At 35.1% G+C, this 22,953-nt stretch overlaps 1 protein-coding gene across 4 annotated transcripts in view; it reads right to left on the bottom strand.

Annotated features, from left to right (window-relative positions):
• The window catches only part of SMARCA1 (SWI/SNF related, matrix associated, actin dependent regulator of chromatin, subfamily a, member 1), a 35,074-nt gene that overhangs the window by 5,578 nt on the left and 6,543 nt on the right, over window positions 1-22,953 (bottom strand). For all 4 annotated transcript variants that reach the window (XM_054214335.1, XM_054214337.1, XM_054214338.1 and 1 more), the window contains 19 exons: window positions 22,603-22,703; window positions 22,381-22,481; window positions 21,910-22,089; window positions 19,824-19,979; window positions 19,438-19,569; window positions 18,595-18,663; window positions 17,716-17,825; window positions 16,803-17,029; window positions 16,132-16,253; window positions 15,572-15,724; window positions 14,013-14,145; window positions 12,891-13,039; window positions 12,104-12,223; window positions 10,779-10,889; window positions 10,458-10,571; window positions 7,878-8,000; window positions 6,167-6,299; window positions 5,047-5,165; window positions 4,636-4,848 (listed from right to left, as the gene is read on the bottom strand). In XM_054214335.1, coding sequence (XP_054070310.1) covers window positions 4,636-4,848; window positions 5,047-5,165; window positions 6,167-6,299; window positions 7,878-8,000; window positions 10,458-10,571; window positions 10,779-10,889; window positions 12,104-12,223; window positions 12,891-13,039; window positions 14,013-14,145; window positions 15,572-15,724; window positions 16,132-16,253; window positions 16,803-17,029; window positions 17,716-17,825; window positions 18,595-18,663; window positions 19,438-19,569; window positions 19,824-19,979; window positions 21,910-22,089; window positions 22,381-22,481; window positions 22,603-22,703 — 2,566 coding nt within the window. The remainder of the gene's footprint in view (window positions 1-4,635; window positions 4,849-5,046; window positions 5,166-6,166; window positions 6,300-7,877; window positions 8,001-10,457; window positions 10,572-10,778; window positions 10,890-12,103; window positions 12,224-12,890; window positions 13,040-14,012; window positions 14,146-15,571; window positions 15,725-16,131; window positions 16,254-16,802; window positions 17,030-17,715; window positions 17,826-18,594; window positions 18,664-19,437; window positions 19,570-19,823; window positions 19,980-21,909; window positions 22,090-22,380; window positions 22,482-22,602; window positions 22,704-22,953) is intronic.

Here is a 22,953-nt window from a genome sequence, read left to right as displayed (position 1 = left end):
TCATTTGTACACTAAAAAGGAACTCCAATACAACTCTAAAAGTCTCTGCATTGCAGTTAATAACAGTAGGCTTGGTTAATAGAACTCATTTGACTTGGACAGTTGAGTCCACTTCAAAAAAAAAATCTCTTACCAAATACATAATAGTACTCAGTTTTATTATCATTATTCAGTATGTTCTATGTACATTGAGAATAGTGATTCCATAGGCTTTTCTTTCCAACTCAAAGCAGGAAGCTTTCTTCTGAGGAAAAAAGCTGGAAACATGTGTCTTATCTCTGTTAAATTCAATGTAACAATTTTTGAAGCACAAGCTATCCTAGAATTATCTAGTAGCATAAATCTTAACCTACAACTGGTCTATTTGCAATGAAGTGAACAAGTGACCTTTTTGCCCAGGAATTAGTCTCTATTTTCTCAGCATCTGTAACCTGTATATTGCCTCAGCCATCATGTTATATGATGGAAAATGACACAGCCTGCACACTTTCTTGATCCTGAACATTCTGAAACACTCAAGCATATGACTCATCTTTGAGATGTTAATACCCTCAAGCTCCTTGTTCTTCCTTAAGTTCTACGGTTTCCACAGATTCCTCTACAAAGGGTGCTTCACGGGCTTGGGTGAAAGCTGTGGAACTCAGAATGGACACAGAGAATCCTGCCACCACGTGAATTTTTTTTAACACAAAAAAAAATTTCTTTAAGACATTTTTCTTTACAAATCCCTCCTGGAAATGTTCCAGTCTCATGCATGTAGCTTTGCAAACAGGGTATGATAATGAGTCATTTGTACCACATCCATGTAAAAGTAACTCCATGCCTCCCAGTACAGGTTCAGCCATAAATTAGGATGCCAATGCTTGTGCCCTGGAATGCAACAGTCCTGATGGAACTAAAATACTCTCACTTCAACGAATAAAAACCCTCAAATTCCACCCACACAGCAGTTTTTAGATAAAAAGGCAATAAGTCTGAGAAGACTTGAGTACAAGCCATCCCAACATACACTGCATCCCCAAACAGAGAAGAAAAAGAGAGCTTCCATCCCCAAAACCTACACTCTATAGATGAACAGAGGGGATAACAAGTAAAAGACAGAAGCAGAAAGATCATTGTCAATACGTCAGAAGGATTTTACATCATTTACATTTGTGTATATTGCACTCAAAGACTTAGGAACTGTAGGTAAAGAGTGATGACAAATGGCTCTGTAATAACAATCAGCTAGATCTTTTCTAGTATACGAGAAACTGGTTTGTGTTAAATTCAAGACAAGGAATTAATCAGAAAAGACTAAGGAATAACCTTGATCTATTTGCCTGAGGCATGAAGAAAAATCCTCCTCTTTCCTGGGGATAAATGCTTGCATAAATACATACATTTATTAAAGAATACATGTTCATGGTTAGACTTTCCAGATGGACTGCTACTCCCAAACAACATGCTGTGCACAGAGGATGGATTCAAAACCAATTTTCTCTTGAGAATCACAGAAGCAGTTGACAGCAAGATGTGACAAACACACAGGTTTCTTCTACACCTACCATCAGAAAGAATCTGCATGATAAATCCTGCACTGAGCTACTGAAATTTCAGTATGGACTGATCCATTCCATTTAGTACTATAAAAATACACTTAAGAGTTTAAAAAGCCTTCCACCTTCAGAGATGTGATTTTATTTGGTGTGACCTGATACTTTTCTCTTTAGGATGGAAAGAAATAAGATGTACTTCGCTCACCCCTTCATAGCTATAAAGACTAGTATTGCAATAAATAAGATGGGAGCACTGAACCGTCACCTTCTGCATGACTGAAGGCAGAGATGCTGACTTGGGAGTGAAAGCAGTCCTAAGCTCTGTCAACAGGCACATATATTCCTGTATTTACAAAGGAGTCATTTGTCTTATACTGGGTAGGGTTTGCAGAAAGGTAAGAGAGAATATGCATAATTTATGACTTCAGAAAACAGATACATGATTCACTACTGCCATGATATTTTGCATTCCTCCTGCATGAACAGAAACAAAAGACGAGATAAACTTAAAAATTTAAGCCTCTGTGCCCAGTTAAAAAAAAAAAAATTATAATTTTAAGAACCCTCAATCTCGTCGAAAAATTACATTTTGTGTAAACAATCTGGTTTTGGAATAAATAAACGAAGCAGAACTTTTGTTTTCCAGAGAGAAATCTTCAGAAGGAGAAGAAACAGAAATAAGATGGAAGATAAATTAGCTGTTTATATGGAATTCAAGAGACATCTAGTGGTTAGTAGAACACAGTCTTCTCAGAGAGCCTGTTTTCAGACTTATGCTGCCCTTTCTATCTTTATATCAGTTTGAATGTAATAAAGGGTAATTTTGAGATCACATGTGAATTTCAGTATTTTAAGAGTTTTTAGTAAGTTCAGTGAAAAGTGTATATTTACCCCTTTATAAAGATTTGTATTCATACTTCGTTCATTATACTTGGTATGAAATGACATTCTAGCACATTTCTTCATAAAAATTACCAAGTTCGTGCAAAATGGACCCATAGAAATTAATACTTCCACCAATGTCAGGATATTTGAATACATAAAATATACCAGTGGTTGGCAGTTTTAAACTACTAAACCATACATATCACAATAATTTAAAACATTTAAGAAAATTAAATGCACGTTCAAAGTGAAAGATTATTTTAGCTTTGTATTTTCATACTATTCTTTTTCAAATGTGTAAGAGCAGAAAAAACTAAAAAAAAATTATTAATGGATAGAATTTTAAGAGAAAACAGATGCCAAAAGATTCACTATATTCCTAGTGCCTCAATTTCAGCATTAGACACCACAGAACATATTTCTACACTTTAGCAAATTATTCCCATCCTCTTTTAAAATGAAAATTATACTGAACATAAGGATCTGCAAGAAGATTTAAATCGAATATTTAACTCTACCCCTGACACAACTATATGTCAACCAATATTAAATGTCGAGCTACATTTTTAATTTCTAGTATCCATTTCTATGATTTACTTAAATGGATTCTTCCATAGACAACCTAAAAGAAACTTCATAGTAGACTAAATATTGGATGTTTCTCTCTTCATGGACATGATTTTAAAATACAGTATTTCTTCAAACAGACATTTTGGCCAGTAAAGCTTGTAATTCTCTTTAATTAAGGGATAACTGCTATCTAGCACTGTCTAGAAACACTTTAATTGCTGAAATATCAAGTAGAAATTGTATTGCATAATTATAAGTAGCACTGGGAAAAGCAAATATTCCCACCTGTTCAAATACACATTTTAAGTATTTTACCGTATGTTTTATTTATTCTTATCACAGCACCCAGAACTCTGAAAGAACATTTTTATAAACAAATCCTGAGGCCAGGAAATGAAGACAGTAAATAACAACGCACAGCAGTTCTGCAATTGCTAGACTAAACTACTAAAAAAAAAATAAAAATGCATATTTGTATATGAAAGGACATTTAACTTACATGACTGGAGCATAGCATTTAATTAGAAATTTGCTTACAAGACAACAGGGAGGATCTATGACAGCTGTATAAAGGACAGTGTTCTCCACTCTTTTGTATTAGCCATGACCAATAGGGTTTTGTATTCAAGCACACAAAAAAAAGTGTTACAGCATTCACTCATCACAAGTGATTAAGTTATTTCCAGTATTCTAAAACATTTGGAAGTACATTTTTCCCATATAAATACGTTCACATGAAAATACACGTGGGCATTTCTTACCTAAGGTGCACATACTTAACAAATTTTACTCATGAATAAAAGGAACTGAATCAAGGGAGATCCAAGCAAAAGTTCCAGGCCAAAGCTAACAGCTTTTTATCATTAAGAGTACCATATTCTGAGGTCGGTACCTACATAGCTTATTTGCACCCACCAAAGCTTCTGTTAGTGCTATCACTTCTCACTTGATGACTAAATTAAAGAATGGCTCTGCTCTTCAGACAGAGAAAGGAAAAGAAAAATACAGCTAAAATTCAGAGTACTAGTCTACTTGCTATCAAACTTATATTACATTCTCTAAAGTATGAACATCTTCAGAAAAGTATAACTAAAGAAATTTAAGCACTTGCACGTGATAATCCTTATTCACAACTACAAAGCACATTTTAATCCAATTCAATGATTAACTCTTACATGAATCACTAAATTTCCTCATGCTTTCAGAAATTAAGTACCAATATTAGAAAAGGTGTTCCTTTCTCCCAGTACATAATTCAGATGTTTTCAGTCTTTAATATTGTCCAATTCTGAAAAGCAGTCATATTTTCAAGAGATCGTTTGGTGAAACTTCTAAGTTGCAATAAGAGTAACAAGGATATTTGCAAGAATAGTCTACCTCTCCACTAATCCCTTTGGCTAACAGAAGACTTTCAGCTAGGCATGTTTTCTAATCTGTTTGTTTCAACTGTATTGTGTTTTTTGCTGTACTAAGGAAAAAAGGTTATTTTATTAAAAACTAGAAGTAAGAATAAAAACCAAAGTTAACTTGTTTCCTAGACTACAGTATTCTGATACAAATCCCAAATTGTATGTGATGGTACTTAGAAAAGAAGGAACAACATACATGGACTAAGTCATAATTTGAAGTAACTGATACCTACCATTGCAGTTCTAGATTTGATAAACCAGTCAAATCTGAACTGAGGAGCATTGCGCACACACTGCCTTAGTTCCTCATATACATTTTCTTTGTCAAAGCCCATCTTGTGTAACATGCATATCAAAAATCTGTCTTCCTCTTCTGTGTAATTTTTCCCTTTGTTTGTTCCATACTGAATACGCAACTGATGAAAAGGTGCTTTATACCTTGCAATCTGAATACAAAACAAAAATAAGGACGATTAAACATACAATATTACATCAAGAGTTTATTACATATTAGTACAGGTTACCGATATATGGTACAATACATATACTATATAAAAAGATGGAATTCCCATCCCCAGCTACTCTTTTTCTGAAGGAATTTGGAAGAAGTCACCTGCAGAAAACAAAAAACTTGCAACAATTACTTTGGCATCGAGTGCTTTCTTGATACTGATCCTCCGTTGAATTCTTGCCTCTCCTCGTTCAATTTGAGCCATAATCCTCTCAATGTCCTGAAGTTCATTACAACGTTCCCAGAAAACGGCTAAAAATGCAAAAGATAATTTGTAAAGAGAGATCTTTTCCTCTACTCTTACTATTTTACTTAGTTGAGGCAGTCCAGCAAAAAGAGAAATGCAGTTTGTGGTTCCATTAAATCTTAAAGATTTGCTACTACGCTCCCTTTTACTATGCTCACCAAGAAATAAACTTGCACAGACCCTTTATTCAATGTCTTCAGAAGTTATCTTATAAGTTAACTATAAGCAAAGGTTTAGTAACAACTGTAACAAAGTTTACATTCAACGTAATTAACTGTTGTCACCTAAACCTGAAAAAAAAACCCCAAACATTGTTAGATTGTTTGTAACAATGGTGAAACAGGTTAGAGCTGCTAGTCTAGCAGTGAAACATCCATGTTTCAGTTTTCACTACTTACCCTAAGGTCAGAGACTACTTAGTCTATCTGTTATAAAAACTAGTAATTTGTAGCTTATCCAGTGACATCTTTTACCGAACCCAAAATAAATTCAACGCTTTGAAGGGAACTCTTGTGGAGTTCTTCCTTTTTAGGCTATAGAAAAAACATTACAAAGTTCAGTTTTATGAAGATATTCAGTAAAATTAAATCCAAGGATGGAATAGGAAGAATTCTGTACAAATTAAGCAGCATTATGTAAGCACAAAAGGCAAAGATACAGTGTACTAGCTAAAATAGCATATATACTCACAGCATAAAGCATCATGTTGCCACTACAAGGCAACTTCATGATTCCACAAGACCACGTTGTCAACGTAAATTAACTATGCCAAGTTCTAAATTTTGACTAAGGAGGGATAAAGGCAGCTGAACGCATATTTATATGCTGCAAATTCAACCTTTTTAAGAGGTTAAGTCTTCTGAAAAGAACCAGCATGTAATTTAAAAAAAAAAATATTATTCTTGCACACATCCAAATTCTACATCTTGTAATTTTAAAAGAACATGTAGCAAAAAATGATCATGATACCACACGATCGAGAAATACATTTCAAAATACCACAAACCTGAATACTCAATGACCTCCTCAGGTGACTTTCCCTCCACCTCACGGGCAATATTGTCTATATCATCACGACCATATTTCTCATTAGCTTTAATAAACTGGTTAAAATCTCTTTTATTCCAGTTTGTAAAACCCTGTAAGCAGCAAGAGATCAAGAAAGCATTAGTAGGTAGAAGCGAAACATTTTGCAAAATCTTGTCTTATGTATGTATCATTTGCTCCAACTGGCAATGCCTCTGCAATGTCACATAATTACAGTGGTTAATGGTCTTTCGGGATTTCCATAAACTTGTATTATTCAGGGATTACTACTGAATCATTAAAAGCCTAAAGAGTTATTTTTGTGCATGACTCCCCATGCATTAGTAAGAGCTTTTTACTCTTTCTTTTTAAATGCTTTTACATGGTATTTCTCCAAAGAAACAAGCTGAATGAGCGGTTACTGTAATTTTAGTAACTGTACTGTAATTTAGCAACAAACTTCTTAACAGTATAGGGTGCACCAATACAAGCGTCATTACAAATTCTTAGAGTAGTGCAAGTATCTAATGCAAGGCTCCTACTTCGGACATTTACAAACTTTGAACCAGACAAACAGTTGGATGAAAGCATAAGTATGTCAAGAAACTATCTCTATTCAAAAAGATGCAATCAAATGGAAACTCTATAGCACTGACAAATGGAAAATTTGTTATGCACCATAGAAATGAATCCAAAACTGAACAACAGTTAAGTGAGATGCAATGCACAAAAACATCACCCAAGAATAAGACATTACAATTTAAAGACAGGGAAAGGAGAAAACATCAAGAACAAACAAACAAGTCACATGCCCGAACAGAAATTTGTAGAGCACTGAGTTTCTTTCATCACAGAAATATATTTACAAGGAACTCTTGTCAGTTCTCCTGCTGAATAAGCTCACTCCACAGTTAGATAGCATCTTTACAAGAAGTCTAATATACACAATACAAATATTTCTTTTTAAACATTAACAGCAGTGCCGACATGCATATCAGCCCGAACTTAAGTATTTCCTCTGCTATAAACAGGTGAAATTAATAGTCAAATTGCGCCCTTGCAAGTTTCTTTTCAGGGTACATTACCATTACGCCTAATTCTTTTTTCCAAATCAAAAAATCCTGTTACGTTTTGAGACACACTTTTCTCCTTAACAATTAGCTTTTAATAAGCCTACTCAGCAGGATAATAGTCCAAAAAGTGAGAAACTAGCCAATGACAGAGATGCAGTTCCAGTATAAACAGAACATGTCTAACAACATAACTGGGACAAAAATCAGTGAAAGTGACATGATGTCTTATACATCTGTGTAAATACAGTATATGTTGATAGAGGCTTGTCCTCTCCGATTCAAACCCTTGTTGATAAAAAAAACATGCAAGGTAGATGCATATATAAGAAACCCTGGATTTCTGCATATATTGCTGGGTAGTGCAGCTGCTGTACAAGTCCTCGCCTCAGAAACATTGCAGACATTTAAGGAAATAGTAGGTGACTAAGACGTAAACTTGTTCAAGGACAGGAAAGGTCCCTCAGAGCAAAACCAAGTAAAATCATTACATGTGTGCTTCCCTCTTTCTGTAACATCACTGTAGCTTTCCTGTGCATATTTGTCATTATTAGTATTTATATTCCATATTAGTAAAAACAAAAAATGTACGAAGAAATACTTGAGTTGGTTTTATTTTACCTGTGTTAGAAGCTTTTCTTTCTCTTCTGTTTCCTCAGCATTCAGAGGCATAGACTCATCTATCTTCTTTTGTTCCTCTTTTTGTACCTGAGCTGCATTTGGGAGGTCAGGATTCCTGGGGACCTAAAATCAGGAGTATCAATAAACAGCAGTGCAGTAATGTTATTAAAGAGACTGTACACTTTTCTATCGACCTTGGTTTACTATTTATACCCACATGTTAGGTCTCACAGGACTGATTTAGTCCACACCCACTAAGCATTTGTTGTCACAGAAAAAAAAAAAAAACAAACAACACCAAAAAAAACCCCACCCCCCACTTTGGCTACCCTGAAGAAACCAAACCAAAATAAAAACATTTTTTAAAATAAATACCATAATATTTTTATCAGTATCTACAAAACTGTTGCAAAATTGAAAATATTATCCTCCAAGACAAGGTGATGTATCAAATACTGTCATTTATCTGTGTTTGTTCCTTCTTGTCTCACAACCTCTAAATGCAAACTTTATCTTCACCTATAAGTAACAAAAGGGTCCTATTCACTTTTTCTTTAAGAAACTTCAGTGAAAAACACTGTAGCATACATGTAAATGGTAAAATAAATTTTTCCAACTGTTAAATATTAAAGCACTGATCTGTACAACAATTACCAAATGTGTTTTAACCAGATTTAAATCTTATTGCTTAAACCCTTCCTCCCAAAAATACAACATTTTGCCACCTATATTACGCCCTGTACCCACCACTCCTATACACAATGACTTAGGGATATTGTGAAAGACAGAGCCTCACTTAGTGTATGCCATCATAGTTCACTGACTTCAGTGGCACTTTCCATTAGCTAAGGATCTGGTCTCTTACAACCAATGGTTTATAATGGTTTAGAACTAGAGCAAAATACTACGTTCTAGCAGGTTTACTACAAAGCTATGCACACTGCCATATAAGGACCAGAGAGACAATGTTATATAAACAAGGCCTAGCAACATTTTATCTGTCCCTCTCCACACTAACACCAATTTAATATTTGTGATCTTTCAACTGTAATTGCAATTCCGTACTACACAACAGCAAACAAGTCAGAAACCAGTATCCAGTAAAGACTTTGTAAACCTTACATATTTCTACAGCAAAAGGCAAAAGAAGTTAAGAGCTGGTTTTAACATCTAGCTAAGAAATTTTCTTGGCTATGGTGGTTTAAGTTAAGACTGAAACATAAATTCTATGATTCTATAAAGCCTGGTCTCTACCTATGCTATACATTCTGATACTGCTTATATCAAGTCTTCAGTTTTAATACTGAACAGTCTTCAGATGGAAAGTTATACTTCCACTTCCGAGCAGAACAAACTTAATCATATTAATCACTTTCACCACCAGTAAACAGTCACACTAAGTTTCTGAGTAACAAGTATTCATGTTCGACCTATCCAGTCTGACAGATTTCATTAACAGGACTGAAACACTTCTCTTTTCACATGCATATTGTCAACGTTGGCAATTCTCTCATTCTTATTTGTTGGAGCATTAATTGAATAATTTCTTTCCCTAAGTTAATTATACTTCCTTTAGTTCTTATCTTAATTCTATTCTGACATCCACATAAAATTCTTTTTGCTTCAAACTAGATTCTAAGACACCTTCTGCTTTTTCTTAAAAATATATTTTGCTAATATTAATTCTACACTTTTGCAACACTAACTTCCTATCCGTTGCTTTGTATGACAAGTTTATGTTCTCCAACATGTTTTACACATGGTTTCCTCTTGCTGCAACCTGATGTGAAACATGGGGCTTTTTAAAGTAAGTTACATGTCTAGAAGTAGGGGATCCATTTGATTTACTCAGCCAATACTGGCACATGTAATGAAAATCAACATCAAAACAGAAGCAACGTTCACTGCTTCTCCAGTAATGTCAGCAGGGAAGAGGGAGAAATTCAGCAAAGGCATAGTAGGAAAAAAGGTAAGTCTGTTGACTGGTTTTCTTCTTGTAGTAGTAATACATTCAGACTTCTCCATACCTTTAAACATTTCATATCCTAGCAAAATGCAAGGAAAATTGATGTCACTTTGCTTACCGTCCTATCAACACAAAGTCAACGTCAATATTACCTTGTTACTTTCTGCACAAAATACACAAAAGCTGTAAGGAAAAAAAAACCATGCCCTGGAAGGTGATCTGGTACTAGCCAAAAATAGTTTTCTCAATTTACACCACATACCACACTTTTGTTTTTGAGAAGTATATGAAGCACCAGAATTGTCTTTCTTTTTTCTACTCTATTTCATTGTTAGGAACCCAATTCAAAACACAAAACTACACAGATACGAAATTTTTAATGAAGGAAGGAATTATAGATAACTTTCTGTTCTGCACTGGAACGGAAATGGGAATAGAGGTTTTAAGCCATCTTCCTTCACAATGAGAAGCACTTTGAAAAAATAAGACCAGAACGACATATTTTTTAGTTGCTGTTCTCATTTACTTCACTTAGCTCTTGTGAAGGTTACAGTAAATCTGCAAAGAGGAATACAAATACATTTCAAAAATCTGAAGAGAAAATAGAGCATTACCTTATATCCTATAGTCTTACGATAATACAGAATTTCTTTCTCCAGAAGTTCAAATAACCGTGGTGGGAAAAACTGGAAATCCTGAATATTTGGTTGTTTTGGAGGTCGTGGAGCCTTCAAAAATACACAATACATTAACATTATATAAGCTTTGATTTCTGTACAATTAAACTACCATAATTCAGCAGCGGTGGCCACCTATCACTTTGTGAATACATTCGTTTTATTACCAGGATAGTGTGAGAGCAGGAGATGCAACATGGGAGAGGAGATGAGCAAACCAGTAACAGAAAAACCCCTCCATACTTGCCAACTTCTTACCTTTGGGACTTTTGGTTCGCTAACACGCAGGGCTTCTCTGAAATAAGCATCAACTGCGTAGTTAGCTTTGCGTTCTCGTTTTGGAGGCTCTATCCATTCCATCATACTCAGCTACATGCAGAATACAATAAAAAGATATTAGAGTACCTGTATGCTTTCCTAAAGTCACAAAAATATTGACTAATGGGGCACGGCAAACCTAATGGTTGTGCTCAACAATTTGGATACTACAACAGAGCTCAAAAATAAGCTAGAAATTACAGCTGATGATAACACATATTTAAACATATAAAACATAAACTTATAAAAGATAATACACAAGTAAGGGAGTGCAGTGGCATGGACAGACCCCTTTACAGTATTCTATGTACTTCAGACACCAAGGCAAGGTTATGATTCCATCTACCAAAACACAATGGAAGGAATGGGGACTTGGGCTCTGAATTCTATAGTATCTTGTAAAACAAATTAATTGCTTCTCCTCTGAATATCACAATCAATAACCTCTACAGAGGCTACAACACTGGTAAAAAACCCAAACAAACAAACATTAGCAGCAAATTAATCTTAACTAAGTTACTTGAATTAAACATACTAAAGCATATTTCAAGACTATGCTGTATTCAGCTGGCTTCCTGTAATGAAATTATCAACACACACACACACACACACAAAAAAAAAATCTTATGTATATACACACACACACATCTACTCTATTGTCATTAATTTTTTTTTCTAAATGTTTCTTCAAAATTGGTAAGAAACCTGAGTTAGAAAGGCATTCTGTAAACAAATAGGAGTTCACATATCTGCTTCCAGATAAGACCTTAAGACTATCTTGATTATACATCCCATACAAAACACAGACACACAGAGGTAATGTTGCGGTATCCTGAGTAATACCTCTGTTTGGATGATCCTTCTATAATTACGTAAATCATTGTACAAGCAGTTCACATTAATGCTTGTGACTAAAAGCTTCACTGCTAAAGAGACTTAAGTCCAAGTTCCACACATAAAACCCTTACCAGGCCTGTTTTTTCCTCTGGGTTATATGGCAGTAAAATAACACTGACTGCAGCAGTATAGTAGGATGCAACACGGTATTTTAGCTTCAGAAAGGATAAAATCTGAGCAGTATTATCAGATTCTACTATGAAGAAAAACAGTGGGGCTGCAAGCTAATTCAACAAAAATTCAGAATATGTGGATTTTTCAGTGGCTTCTTACTTCTCTAAAATAACCTTTATGGCCATAACATTTCTAACATGGCCTTTATGCTTGCACCTCTAACCTAAAGTCTTAAAGAGTTTAAGAAAAATTACCTTTTGTTTTTCTCTATAATCTTCACCTTCAAAATTGTATAAGCTCATCTCTGTGTCCATAGTGAAATTTCGCAAGGAGCTCTCCCCCATTTTCTGCAATCGTTCATTCATTTCAGCTGTCTAAAATACAGTAAGATACTTTTAGGCTCACTCAAGCTGTTGTATTTTTTTCTGAAAAGAAACAAACAAAAAACACAAACAAAAAACCACACCACAAACCACCCACCTTTCATCATTATTAAAACATTCTCAATGTCTTTTTCTGCTTTAAATTTCTACTTACATTTTTCTCGTAAGGAGAGACGCTCATAATGCTTTTCAATTTTGAACAATCTGACTCTAGACTTTCCATTAAACTGAATTTAATGCTGGGATGTTGCCCTACAAATGTATGATTTAACTTTTAAACTTAAATCAAATTTATGCCAAGCTCTTTGGAGTTGAAATGGTAGTTCGTTTTTCCACAGAGCTACTTATTACCTAATAAAGTTCCATAAAGTTTTTGTGTCTATTAAGACTTGTTCGTTCGCATAAAATCTACATCTTTCTAAAAGCCCACAAAATAAACAGTCCGCAAGACACGGTGCATACAGTCTGAACGTTGAAAATAATTATAACTCACTAATTCTACTCCTTCAAAACTTTCATAAGCTTTAAAATATTTACAAGTAGTAAAGTAATACTTGGGCATAAAAATAGATTTACATAATCAGATTTAATTTCTACTTTGTGCATACATATTTAATGTTTCACACATTTCAAATTCCATACAAAACTGTTCTCTAACCTTCTTTTCACCTCTTTCTAAAATAGTCGTTATATCTTCTTCTGTCAGCTCACTATCTTTGGAAGCAAAAACATGTGTGGCTCCATGCCGGATCATCTGTAGCATTTCATCTTTTGCCAGTTTGTTAGACTGTTGGTCTATGAGCCTTCCTAAAATTAGAAGAAACATGTTGAAAGTTATAATACAAGAGTTCTAGTAGCACCATGCAAACAGTGGATTTTTTTTTTTTTAGTTCACTGGCAGAACAAGAAACGGAAAACAGAAGAACAATGCAGAAAAAATTACATTTTACTTGAGATGAAAGTAAACAGAATCAGGAACTTCAGGGAAAATAAAAAAGTGACAACTTTGTATCAAGCCATAACAAAGAATGTTTCACATTCAGATAATCCAACTTTTATGTTTAACATCTTATTCTTACAAAGTTAGCTGAACTTTTAAGATCAAAATCTTATTTCAAGATGAAAAATGACCAAGTATTCTGTAATAGCCATTATGAAGTACTTAAGACTTAACACTGATTTCAACCCAAATCTCTGAGTATTTTTCCCCAAATTCTAATTTCTGTCTGTAAGTTTCACTTATCCTATCTCATCTCTTCACAGACCACCAAAATTTTGACAATCATCCTTTCAGTAGCCCACCCTTCTGGAAATATAACCGACCTTCAAAACTTAGCTTGAGAACCTTGTTTTTTGGCAAACTATTCTTCCAAGAACTTCTAAACAAAATAGTTTTAATGTTCAGTAAATTCATATATGGTAAGAAGAATGCCTGTCTAATTACTTTTATCTGTCACAGAACATTTCTTTTTTTCCCTTTTTAACATATCACAAAAGCCAAGTAACATCTATTCATCTGTAGTTTGCTTTCCTCACTTAGAGTCTTAGTATAATTCTATACACACATTATTTAGGAAAACAGATTTTTTTTTTTTTTTTCAAAAATTCCAGATGAAGAAGCGAGTAACTTATGTGTTATAGTTTGTTAGGTTGATTTAGTGTACTGCTATTATACACAAGGCCTGCTTTCTCTCATACTGTACATTTGTACAGTTATTTAACCCATACTTTAAGGGACTGAACAATTCTGTTGCAGACAAACATATATAGCAGTTGATACCTTGTTGTATAACTATAGAGTCCAGTCTCAGTTTTATTTCAGCTCTTTCTACAATCCTCTCTTCAACAGTATTATCAGTGATTAGTCGAAACACCCGTACTGGTTTCTTTTGACCAATACGATGCGCACGATCCTAACAAACATAAATCAATGAGTGTTCAGCAACAAAAAAAACTCACAAGCAATAGACAGTTAGCTTGCAGAAACAGCAGACAAACTAGCATGTACTTCTTAATTCCTTACTTATTCAGGACCATACAAAAACATAATACCAGTATAGTAATATTTACTATATCTGGCTATTACACCTTTTAAGTTTCAGTCATTCTATCACAATAAGTGCATCTACCTCATCATAAATGAGGATAACTGAACTTCTGTCTAGACTGCGATTGGGAAGCGGAGATACAACAGTATATACATACACACACCTACCCTGCTTCAAACTAATGCTCTCACTTGAAATAGGTATTGAAACTTTGTCATCCCTGGCTTGAGCATATTAATTCTATGGGCAAAGTCCATGCAGCCACAGCTTCAATACTGTAGTGGTTCCAAGCTACCTACATTAAAGCATTGATACGCAGCTCACATAGTACAGGGTACAATACACAGCAAATGAGGTTACATGGCTAACATACTATACTTATTTGTAACAAAACATGTTTATTCTCTCTGGAAAACATGAATAAAAATATTATTTTGTCCTCTTAAATAAAAAAAGTTAAACAACTGCCCTTCAAGCTGTTGGTACCAGGATTTTCTGACTGTCCTTTAAACACAAGTCGTTAAAACCTTTACTCTCCTGCATAATATTCATTTCTTCCTGTAAATCGTACTAAAGCTCTCAAATCACACTCATCAGTTTCCAGGAAGTCAGTCTACTATTGGCAGTCAGCATGCTCAAGGAAAGGTTGAGTTATTCACAGTAAATATTTGATGTGTTTAAATGCATTAAAACACAAACAAAACCAAACACAAACCAAAGAACAAATACACCACCCCCCAATCATGCAAGAAGGATCACGTGAGTTTTATTCCACATGAAACAAGTTATAAACCTGATTTTTTGATATTCAGCATTCAGAACGTGAAGATTTTAGTATGTTTAACCTGAAGATAAGGGTGTTTTTTTCCTGGCATCACCACCAAGTGATTTTACACTTATGCAAAAACAAGGTGGGTTGCAAAAGCATAAGCTTCCCAAGAGGAAGGAATATAGAGCTGCATGCTTTTAATTATTTGCTCTTATTTTGGAAACAGTCTGCTGTTACTCATTTACTGTGGTCTTCTGAAAAAAACAGAGTAATTCTATGGATAAACGATATTGCTACAGTATTTTGACAGAAGTAATTTTATTCAATTATGAAAATGATTGAGACAGATATTTACAGAGAAAAACGTACAGCTTCTTCCACAATTCTGTTCATGCCCTTTTTATGCAATTCCTTAGTTTCTTGGTATTAAATACAAAGAGTAAAGAAAAATAACAAAAATGCAAGTTCTGGAAACACAATGACAATTTTAACAAATGAATGTGTATTAGGGAGTTAACTCACCATGGCTTGCAGATCTACTTGAGGGTTCCAATCTGAATCATAGAGAATAACCACATCAGCAGTTGCCAAATTAATTCCAAGACCTCCAGCTCTGGTACTCAGCATGAAAATGAATTTACTGCTGTTGGGAGCATTAAATGTGTCTATTGCTTCCTAAAAGAAAAAAAAGCATCATTAAAGTATCAGTTTTCAAACGAACTTCCAATATGCTGGTGGTTTTTCAATTAAATTTCTTTGAAATTTACAGAATTTTCATACCAAAACCGATTTTTTATGTAAGCAAGAAACTGTAGGTTTGCATCGGTGGAAAAATCCATTCTGAGACTACAAAATATTACATTTTTCATTTAGTTGAGCAACAAATGAAACTTACTTTAGTGTGGACTTTAGTTAGGAAAAACATATACCTTAAGCAGCTTTTTAAAATTGTACCATTTTTGCTTTACTTTAAGCAATGATGTAGCTACTTACATATATATATATATACAAAAAAATTGTAACTTCTTTATAATCCAATATGTAAACCAAAGACATTTCTCGTTTATATACAACTTTCCCACCTCTCTCTCTTCATGTGGTGTCTGTCCATCAAGTCGGCAGTACTCATATCCACGCCACATGCAATAGTCTTCCAAAATATCCAGTAAGCGAGTCATCTGACTAAAAAGCAGAACTCTGGAACCTGACATAACACAGAAGGTTTTGACGTTGGTTTTATGTTTTCACATTAATCTTATCACAGAGCCTAGTATAGAGCATGAGTAAGAATTTACGTGAAATTCTGTACTATGCCTAACTTACTCAAGTAAGTCTTCTGAAGTTACTTTTCTGGTATTGATTTAAGATCTCGTCAAGACAGGTTATTTGATAATTTATACAGAAATACACAGATGAAGAAACAGAACACTGAAAACCACGGTAAGGTAAGTAGCTAACAACTGATGTGCACAAACTAATCCTCTCATCAGAAATTTTCTTAAAGACAGCAGAAGGGAGGCTCTGCTTTTCCTTTCCTTCTACTTCTCCGTATTATTAGTCTTCCTCATCATTTCTGCAAGACTTCCTTCCACCCATGTGTTAAGATCTACAGAAAAATGATTCTCAACAAAAACCTCACTGAAAGTAATGAATACATCCACTGGAGCAAAGACAAGAATGAATCTATGCAATTTTTGAAAGACGGTTTTACTTACGAGCATTCAGATCACTACTGTTCATAAACGGTACTCACCTTGCTCTCTGAGTTTTGCTAGCAGTTTATCCAGAACTAACATTTTACCACTGTTAGTGATGAGATGTGTGTCAGTGGTGTAAGGAGGGCCCGGCTCAGCACCATCAAATAAGTAAGGATGGTTACAGCACTTCCGCAGCTGCATCAGAATATTGAGCAGACGCATCTTATCCATTTTCCCAGCTGAATTCAGGATATCAATATCTTTCATCAGGATCCTTGTATACCTGAAGTTTTACAGGCAATTTTGAACAACTCTTAGTTTTCATTTGGTATTTAAAACATGAATGAAACCCTGCAGTATCCCCAATAATTTATTTCTAGATGCAGGAGTTTGTTTTGTTGATATAATAATGAGCTATATTATTATGATGAAATTTGGCAAAAATGTCTGACTGATAATAAAGACTTATAAATCCATACCTAAATATGAAAGGCAATCTGTCTGTGAGTGGCAGTGATCTGTCATTTACTGGGTTACCTCACACTTCCATTTTAGAACTACAAAGTGGATTAAAGACCTGCTGCTATGCTGACCTGGCTCCTTTTCTCATCTCTCTTCTGGGTATGTGGCTCCTCAAGGTTCTGTTTTAATTTCAGCTCAGACTTTTATTGGTGCATACATACTTGGACGAAAGGAGGAAACTTAGTAGGCGTGTGTTCTTTCAAATAAAATTAAGGAAGGAAAAGAAGTTTCTGCTTTCTTCCTCCCAACCCTTTCCATTACCCTTCCTGAGCTCTTTGTAACTTGTGCATCTTTAAAAAAAAGCCCTAGAGACAGCTATAAATAGGCTTCTCCATCTGACTGTCTTAACATGCAACTACAAGAAAAAAAAAAAAAGAAAAAAATCAGTGTGAAGAGCTGTAGTGTTCTTTATCAGAAAAGAATCTTACTTTGATGTAAATAACTCACCATTCCCTCTGCATTTTGCTGAGCCCAAGATAAATTTTTACTTCCTTCTTTGGAGGCAAACTCTTTTCTACTTCAGCTTTTATGCGACGTAATAAAAATGGCTTCAAAACCTACACAAATTAAGAGTTTTTCCACAGATAAGTTTACAAAATTGATTGTCTCAAATACAAGACTAATTAATAGATTCAATTATCTGATATTTATTCAGAACTAATCAGTATATATTGCTGTCATGGTGACTCCTTCAGAAAAATTCTATTAAACCTGAAAAACAAAGCTGTCCACCAATAGGCTAAGCTTACACATAAATATGTAACACTACATAAAGATTGCCATTATTCAGCCCAGTTGTTACCCTAAGCAAGGTCCAAACCCATAAGCTTATAAAAATCTATTTATTACTTGTAGCATAAGCTCTGTTTCATTTCCACTAGCAGCGTATACAAAACACACCATTTCAAAGATAAGCAATGTATGTTGTATTTCCTTCTGATTTGTTTTGTTACCATGTAATGATAAATGTCTTTTATTTCATGCACAGTAAAACAAAGGTAAAGGCATGCCTTTATTCAGACTAGCATGACACATGTACCAGTATACTATTCATAATAATAAATGGTTTCAAAAAGACCTCAAAATTCTTCATTTGCGCATTTTATGTATAGATTTTGTCTGCTTCAAACAGTAATGTTACAAAAAGCAGTATCTATAATAGTGAGTTCTGACATTTAATTCATGAAAATTCTGCTGGGCATTTCTGTAACTACGTACCTTCACATTCACCTTCTCAACTTTGAGATAAAGGGGGAAATAACCTGCTTTTCTTTTTTACCCTGTGTATGCTAACGATGACACATGATTACAGCTTTAATTACTTACAGCATGAAGTCTTTCTACAAGTTTCTGATCACCGAGACAATTTTTAGTGTCGAACCACGAGTCAAAATCCTGTGGTGAGAAACAGCACAATTGGTATGAACGCTTTATCATTTGTGGTTTTAACAGACACATATTGACTCTCTTTCACTCCAGCTGAGAGCGGCATAAATCTTGAGACAAATGACTTCTGTGACTGAAAGAAAAAAAATCAGTCTGCAATTCTGTGCCAGCTCCCCAGCACGTTATAATATTCGAGTCAACTCAGTAACTCTGCAGACAAAACACTACTACTCTGATTAGTTTACAATGGTTTTCTACACTCGTCACTGCAGTGTCCAAGGTCTTCCCCTTAGTGCTTGTGTCATGATGGGGCAATAAGGTAAAAAAAGAAAAAAAAACGCATCCTTAATTAAACGACATGGACGACAGAGCAAAACCAGCGGAAGCAAGCAATAAAAGTACAAGAAAACATTAACAGTAAAAGATAAGAAAGATGTCTCAAGTTCTAAATTAAAAAAGGTTATGCCTATTTGGATGCTTCATATTCTTCACTCTGCATTGCTTTTCCAAGTTTTCTTCCATTTTGCATAATTCCTGAACTATTTAGAGTATTACTTTTCCTATTACTGGCCTGAGGCCTTATCTGCACTAACAGAATCCACTGTTTTAAGTGGGTAGAGAAAAAAAGCTTGTCTAGAGTTAGGTCAACCACAGAGCTTCTACTGAATCCAGGACTTGCACATCATATGGCTCTTACTAGGCTCGTCATTCTTCTCTTCTGCAGAAAGCAGCCTGGGAATCAAAACGATAAGAACAAGACTGTACTTCTAAACCTCAACTTACATCTGCAGAATTGAAGACATCAGGCAAAAGAAAATTGAGTAATGCCCACAGTTCATGGAGGTTATTCTGTAAAGGAGTTCCTGTAAGCAGCAATCGATTCGTTGTCTTGAACTCACGTACAATCTCTGACAGCTAGAAATACAACAAATAGTCATCATCATCACAAACATTTAAGCATAATGAACTTTCATCAGTTTCTGATACCTGGAACAGTGACAACTAAATTTAAAGACAGTGAGCTACCTATGAAATTCATGTTTACCACACAATAGCTTTCGGCTTATTTTTTAAAAAAATACCACACGTAACGCTTAAAAATCTGCTACAATCAGATGGAATCTTTTGTGTCAAACTATCTTCAAAGTATCAAGCAATTTTGAATTTACCTTAGACTTCTCATTCTTTATTCTGTGGGCTTCATCAATTACCAGGTACCTCCAGTTAAATTTTTTGAAGACTGATTTCTCTTTAATTACCATTTCGTATGATGTAACACAAACATCCCATTCACCAGGCATCATAACATCCCGGATAAAAGCAGCCTAAAGCAGAACAACTGAATTAATAAAAATTTATAAACATGAACAATTTACATGGAATTCAGTGAAACCGATCTCTGCCAACATTACTGACGCACTAAGCTAGCACACAGAAGACGACTCTGAAACATCTTTCCAGTAACTGAAAGTTACTGTAATAAAAGCCTTCAACCCCTTGTACTTTAGGCACAGACAGACCATCAGCTGGGGTTAAGCAAAACACCAATTTTCTCTTATTCAAAACTAAATATTTAGTCTTCAGCACAATTTTTCTGTAATTTAGATACAATACATACTACCATTAGGGAAAAAAAACCACTAAACTAACTAGTCCAAAGACACAATCCACAAAAAAGTGTTTCAAAACAGCTCATGGAGCCCACTTTCATCTCTCTTCCCTAAAGATCTCCCTCTTCTGTCCCATCTCTATTTTGGAAGTGATACATATCTAGGCATATAAATCCTTTCACATGAAAGAATATCACCCTATGGAAAAGCCACAAATTCAGGTCTCCCGGAACTTACTTAGTAGGGTATACAGATCACCCCAGCTAGTAGGGCTGACATAACTGTTCAAGTCCACGGCCTGAAAGAGCTACTTAATAAAGGAGTGTTCTGTACAATACTATGAACTGACATAAAAATGCAAATGTAAGCTCAGAGGTGCTTTAGACACCACAGAACAGAGAGATTAAAGAGAAAATGAGGAAATGAAGAGTTATGACAATACAAACATAAGACTGAAAGCAAAGAAAGTACAAAGTGAAGATGCACACTTCACTTCATCACAATCTTAATTTCATTCCACGGAACTAGCAGGTTGGAAGAGACTCTTCACTAATGTAACACTACCAAGATCCACCACTACATCATGTCCCTAAGTGCTGTGTCTACACATCTTTTAAGTAACTCCAGGGATGGTGATTCAACTACTTCCCTGAGCAGCCTGTTCCAATGGTTGACAACCCTTCCTGTGAAGAAATTTTTTCCTAATACCCAATCTAAACCTCCCCTGGCACAACTTGAGGTCATTTCCTCTTGTCCTATCACTTGTTATAACAACCCCAGTTCCCTCAGCCGCTCCTCTTATGACTTGTGCTCAAGACCCTTCTTCACCAGCTTCATTGCTCTTTTTTGGACACACTCCAGCACCTCAATGTCTTTCTTGTAGTGAGGGGTCCAAAACTGAACACAATATTTGAGGTGCAGCCTCACTTCCCTTGTCCTGCTGGCCACACTCTTTCTGATAAAAGCAAGGATGCTACTAGCCTTCTTGGCCACCTAGGCACCAAGTGAAGTAACCGGCACTTAGCCTTGCTGTTAACAGTGGTCTCAGCCCATCAATCCATTCTGTCCAGATCCCTCTGTAGAGTCTTTCTACCCTCAAGCAGTAACAGGCAGCCATGTAATCCAGGAGGCACAGAATTCACAGGAACATCCAGCTCGTTGATCCCCTTCAAATTATAAAACCACCCTATATCTATTTTAAGGCCTTCACTATGAAAGATGAAAAGCTCTACAACAGAATCCTAGTTACAAGGCAAGGTACAGACATAAGACACAAGTACAGAGTAGAAGTCACTTAAAAAAGGGGAAGAAAGAGGTAACAAAGTGAGGGCAATAAAGGAAACTGAATAAACACTGTCACAATGCAAAGACAGAAGAAATCAAAAAGAGGTGCAAAAATCAAAGAGGAAGACAACAGAAAAAGAAGTCAGACAGCTGTACTTTGATCCCAGTCTATTATTTCACCTCCTGATTTACATTTTTGCCTCATAGTTACCAGCATGACATTTTGCTTTTTCAACACTAATATAGCTAAAGATTACTAAAAACCACTGTAGTTAAGGAAGTAGCTTAGGGAGAATTACACATAATCAAATGCTAGTTTTTGACAAATAATGCGTACATCTTTGATATGTAGAGCACTTACTCTGGCATCTTTATCTCCAATGAGGCAAACAGCACGTAATGATGGAACCCAGCGTTTGAATTCATTCATCCAGTTGTGTAAAGTTGATTTTGGAACCAGGACCATGTGTGGCCCAGGAATGTTTCGGTAATGCTTCAGATAGCCTAATAATGCTATTGTTTGCAGAGTCTTACCAAGACCCTGCATTGACAAAGAGGGAGGGGGAAGAAACATGCTGAAATGAAATACCATACAGAAATAGTTTCAAACAATTTTCCTACTATATAATTACGCCACTTAAATTGCTTAAGGCAAACTACACAGCAAATGTTTGTAGTACAATTTCTTTCATTGCATTACAATTTCAGTTGTGCCAAATCTAACTGTTGCAGAATGACGCATACTACTGCATATACATTAAATACAATAGGCACTTTAATGTTAAATTTTGCTCAATAATTACCACAAAAATTCCAAAAGATTACTGCTTACCATTTCATCTGCCAGAATGCCATTAACACCATTTTCATACAATGAGATCATCCAGTTCAAACCTCTAACCTGATAATCTCTTAGTGTTCCTCCTTTCACATCTGTAAATGTAAGATTCCTCTAAGTAGAAAAATACTAATTCTACGTAGAAAATTTCACTTGTGATCTGCTCAGATCTTAATTACATCAAAACAATCAGAAAACTGTCAATACAATACTTACATGAAGGAGACTCCTCAAATCGAATACACACATTAGATGTTTTTCGACTCTCTGACAACAGCTCTTCATCTTCTTCTTGTTCTGTGCGCCTGTGACGATAACTAAAGACAGAATCCAAGATTCATGTTTATTATGAAATAGTTTCAAATACTGATTATAAAATCAAGAAACAAATTATAACAGAAACAGTCATTGATCTACAATGCGTGTGTTCTAGTACCCTGACCAAAATCATATCCTGTTAATAAGTTATTCCTTATGGTTCATTCCAGCTTTAATTAGAAAGTCTGACACAAAACCCTCTCCTCCAGAGACATAACGATATCCTGACACCAAGTATCAAGAGTTCTC

Source organism: Rissa tridactyla, chromosome 9, assembly GCF_028500815.1.
Source record: "Rissa tridactyla isolate bRisTri1 chromosome 9, bRisTri1.patW.cur.20221130, whole genome shotgun sequence".
Taxonomy (NCBI): domain Eukaryota; kingdom Metazoa; phylum Chordata; class Aves; order Charadriiformes; family Laridae; genus Rissa; species Rissa tridactyla.
The sequence above is the reverse complement of the archived record's forward strand: the minus strand, read 5'-3'. Positions and strand labels throughout refer to the sequence as shown.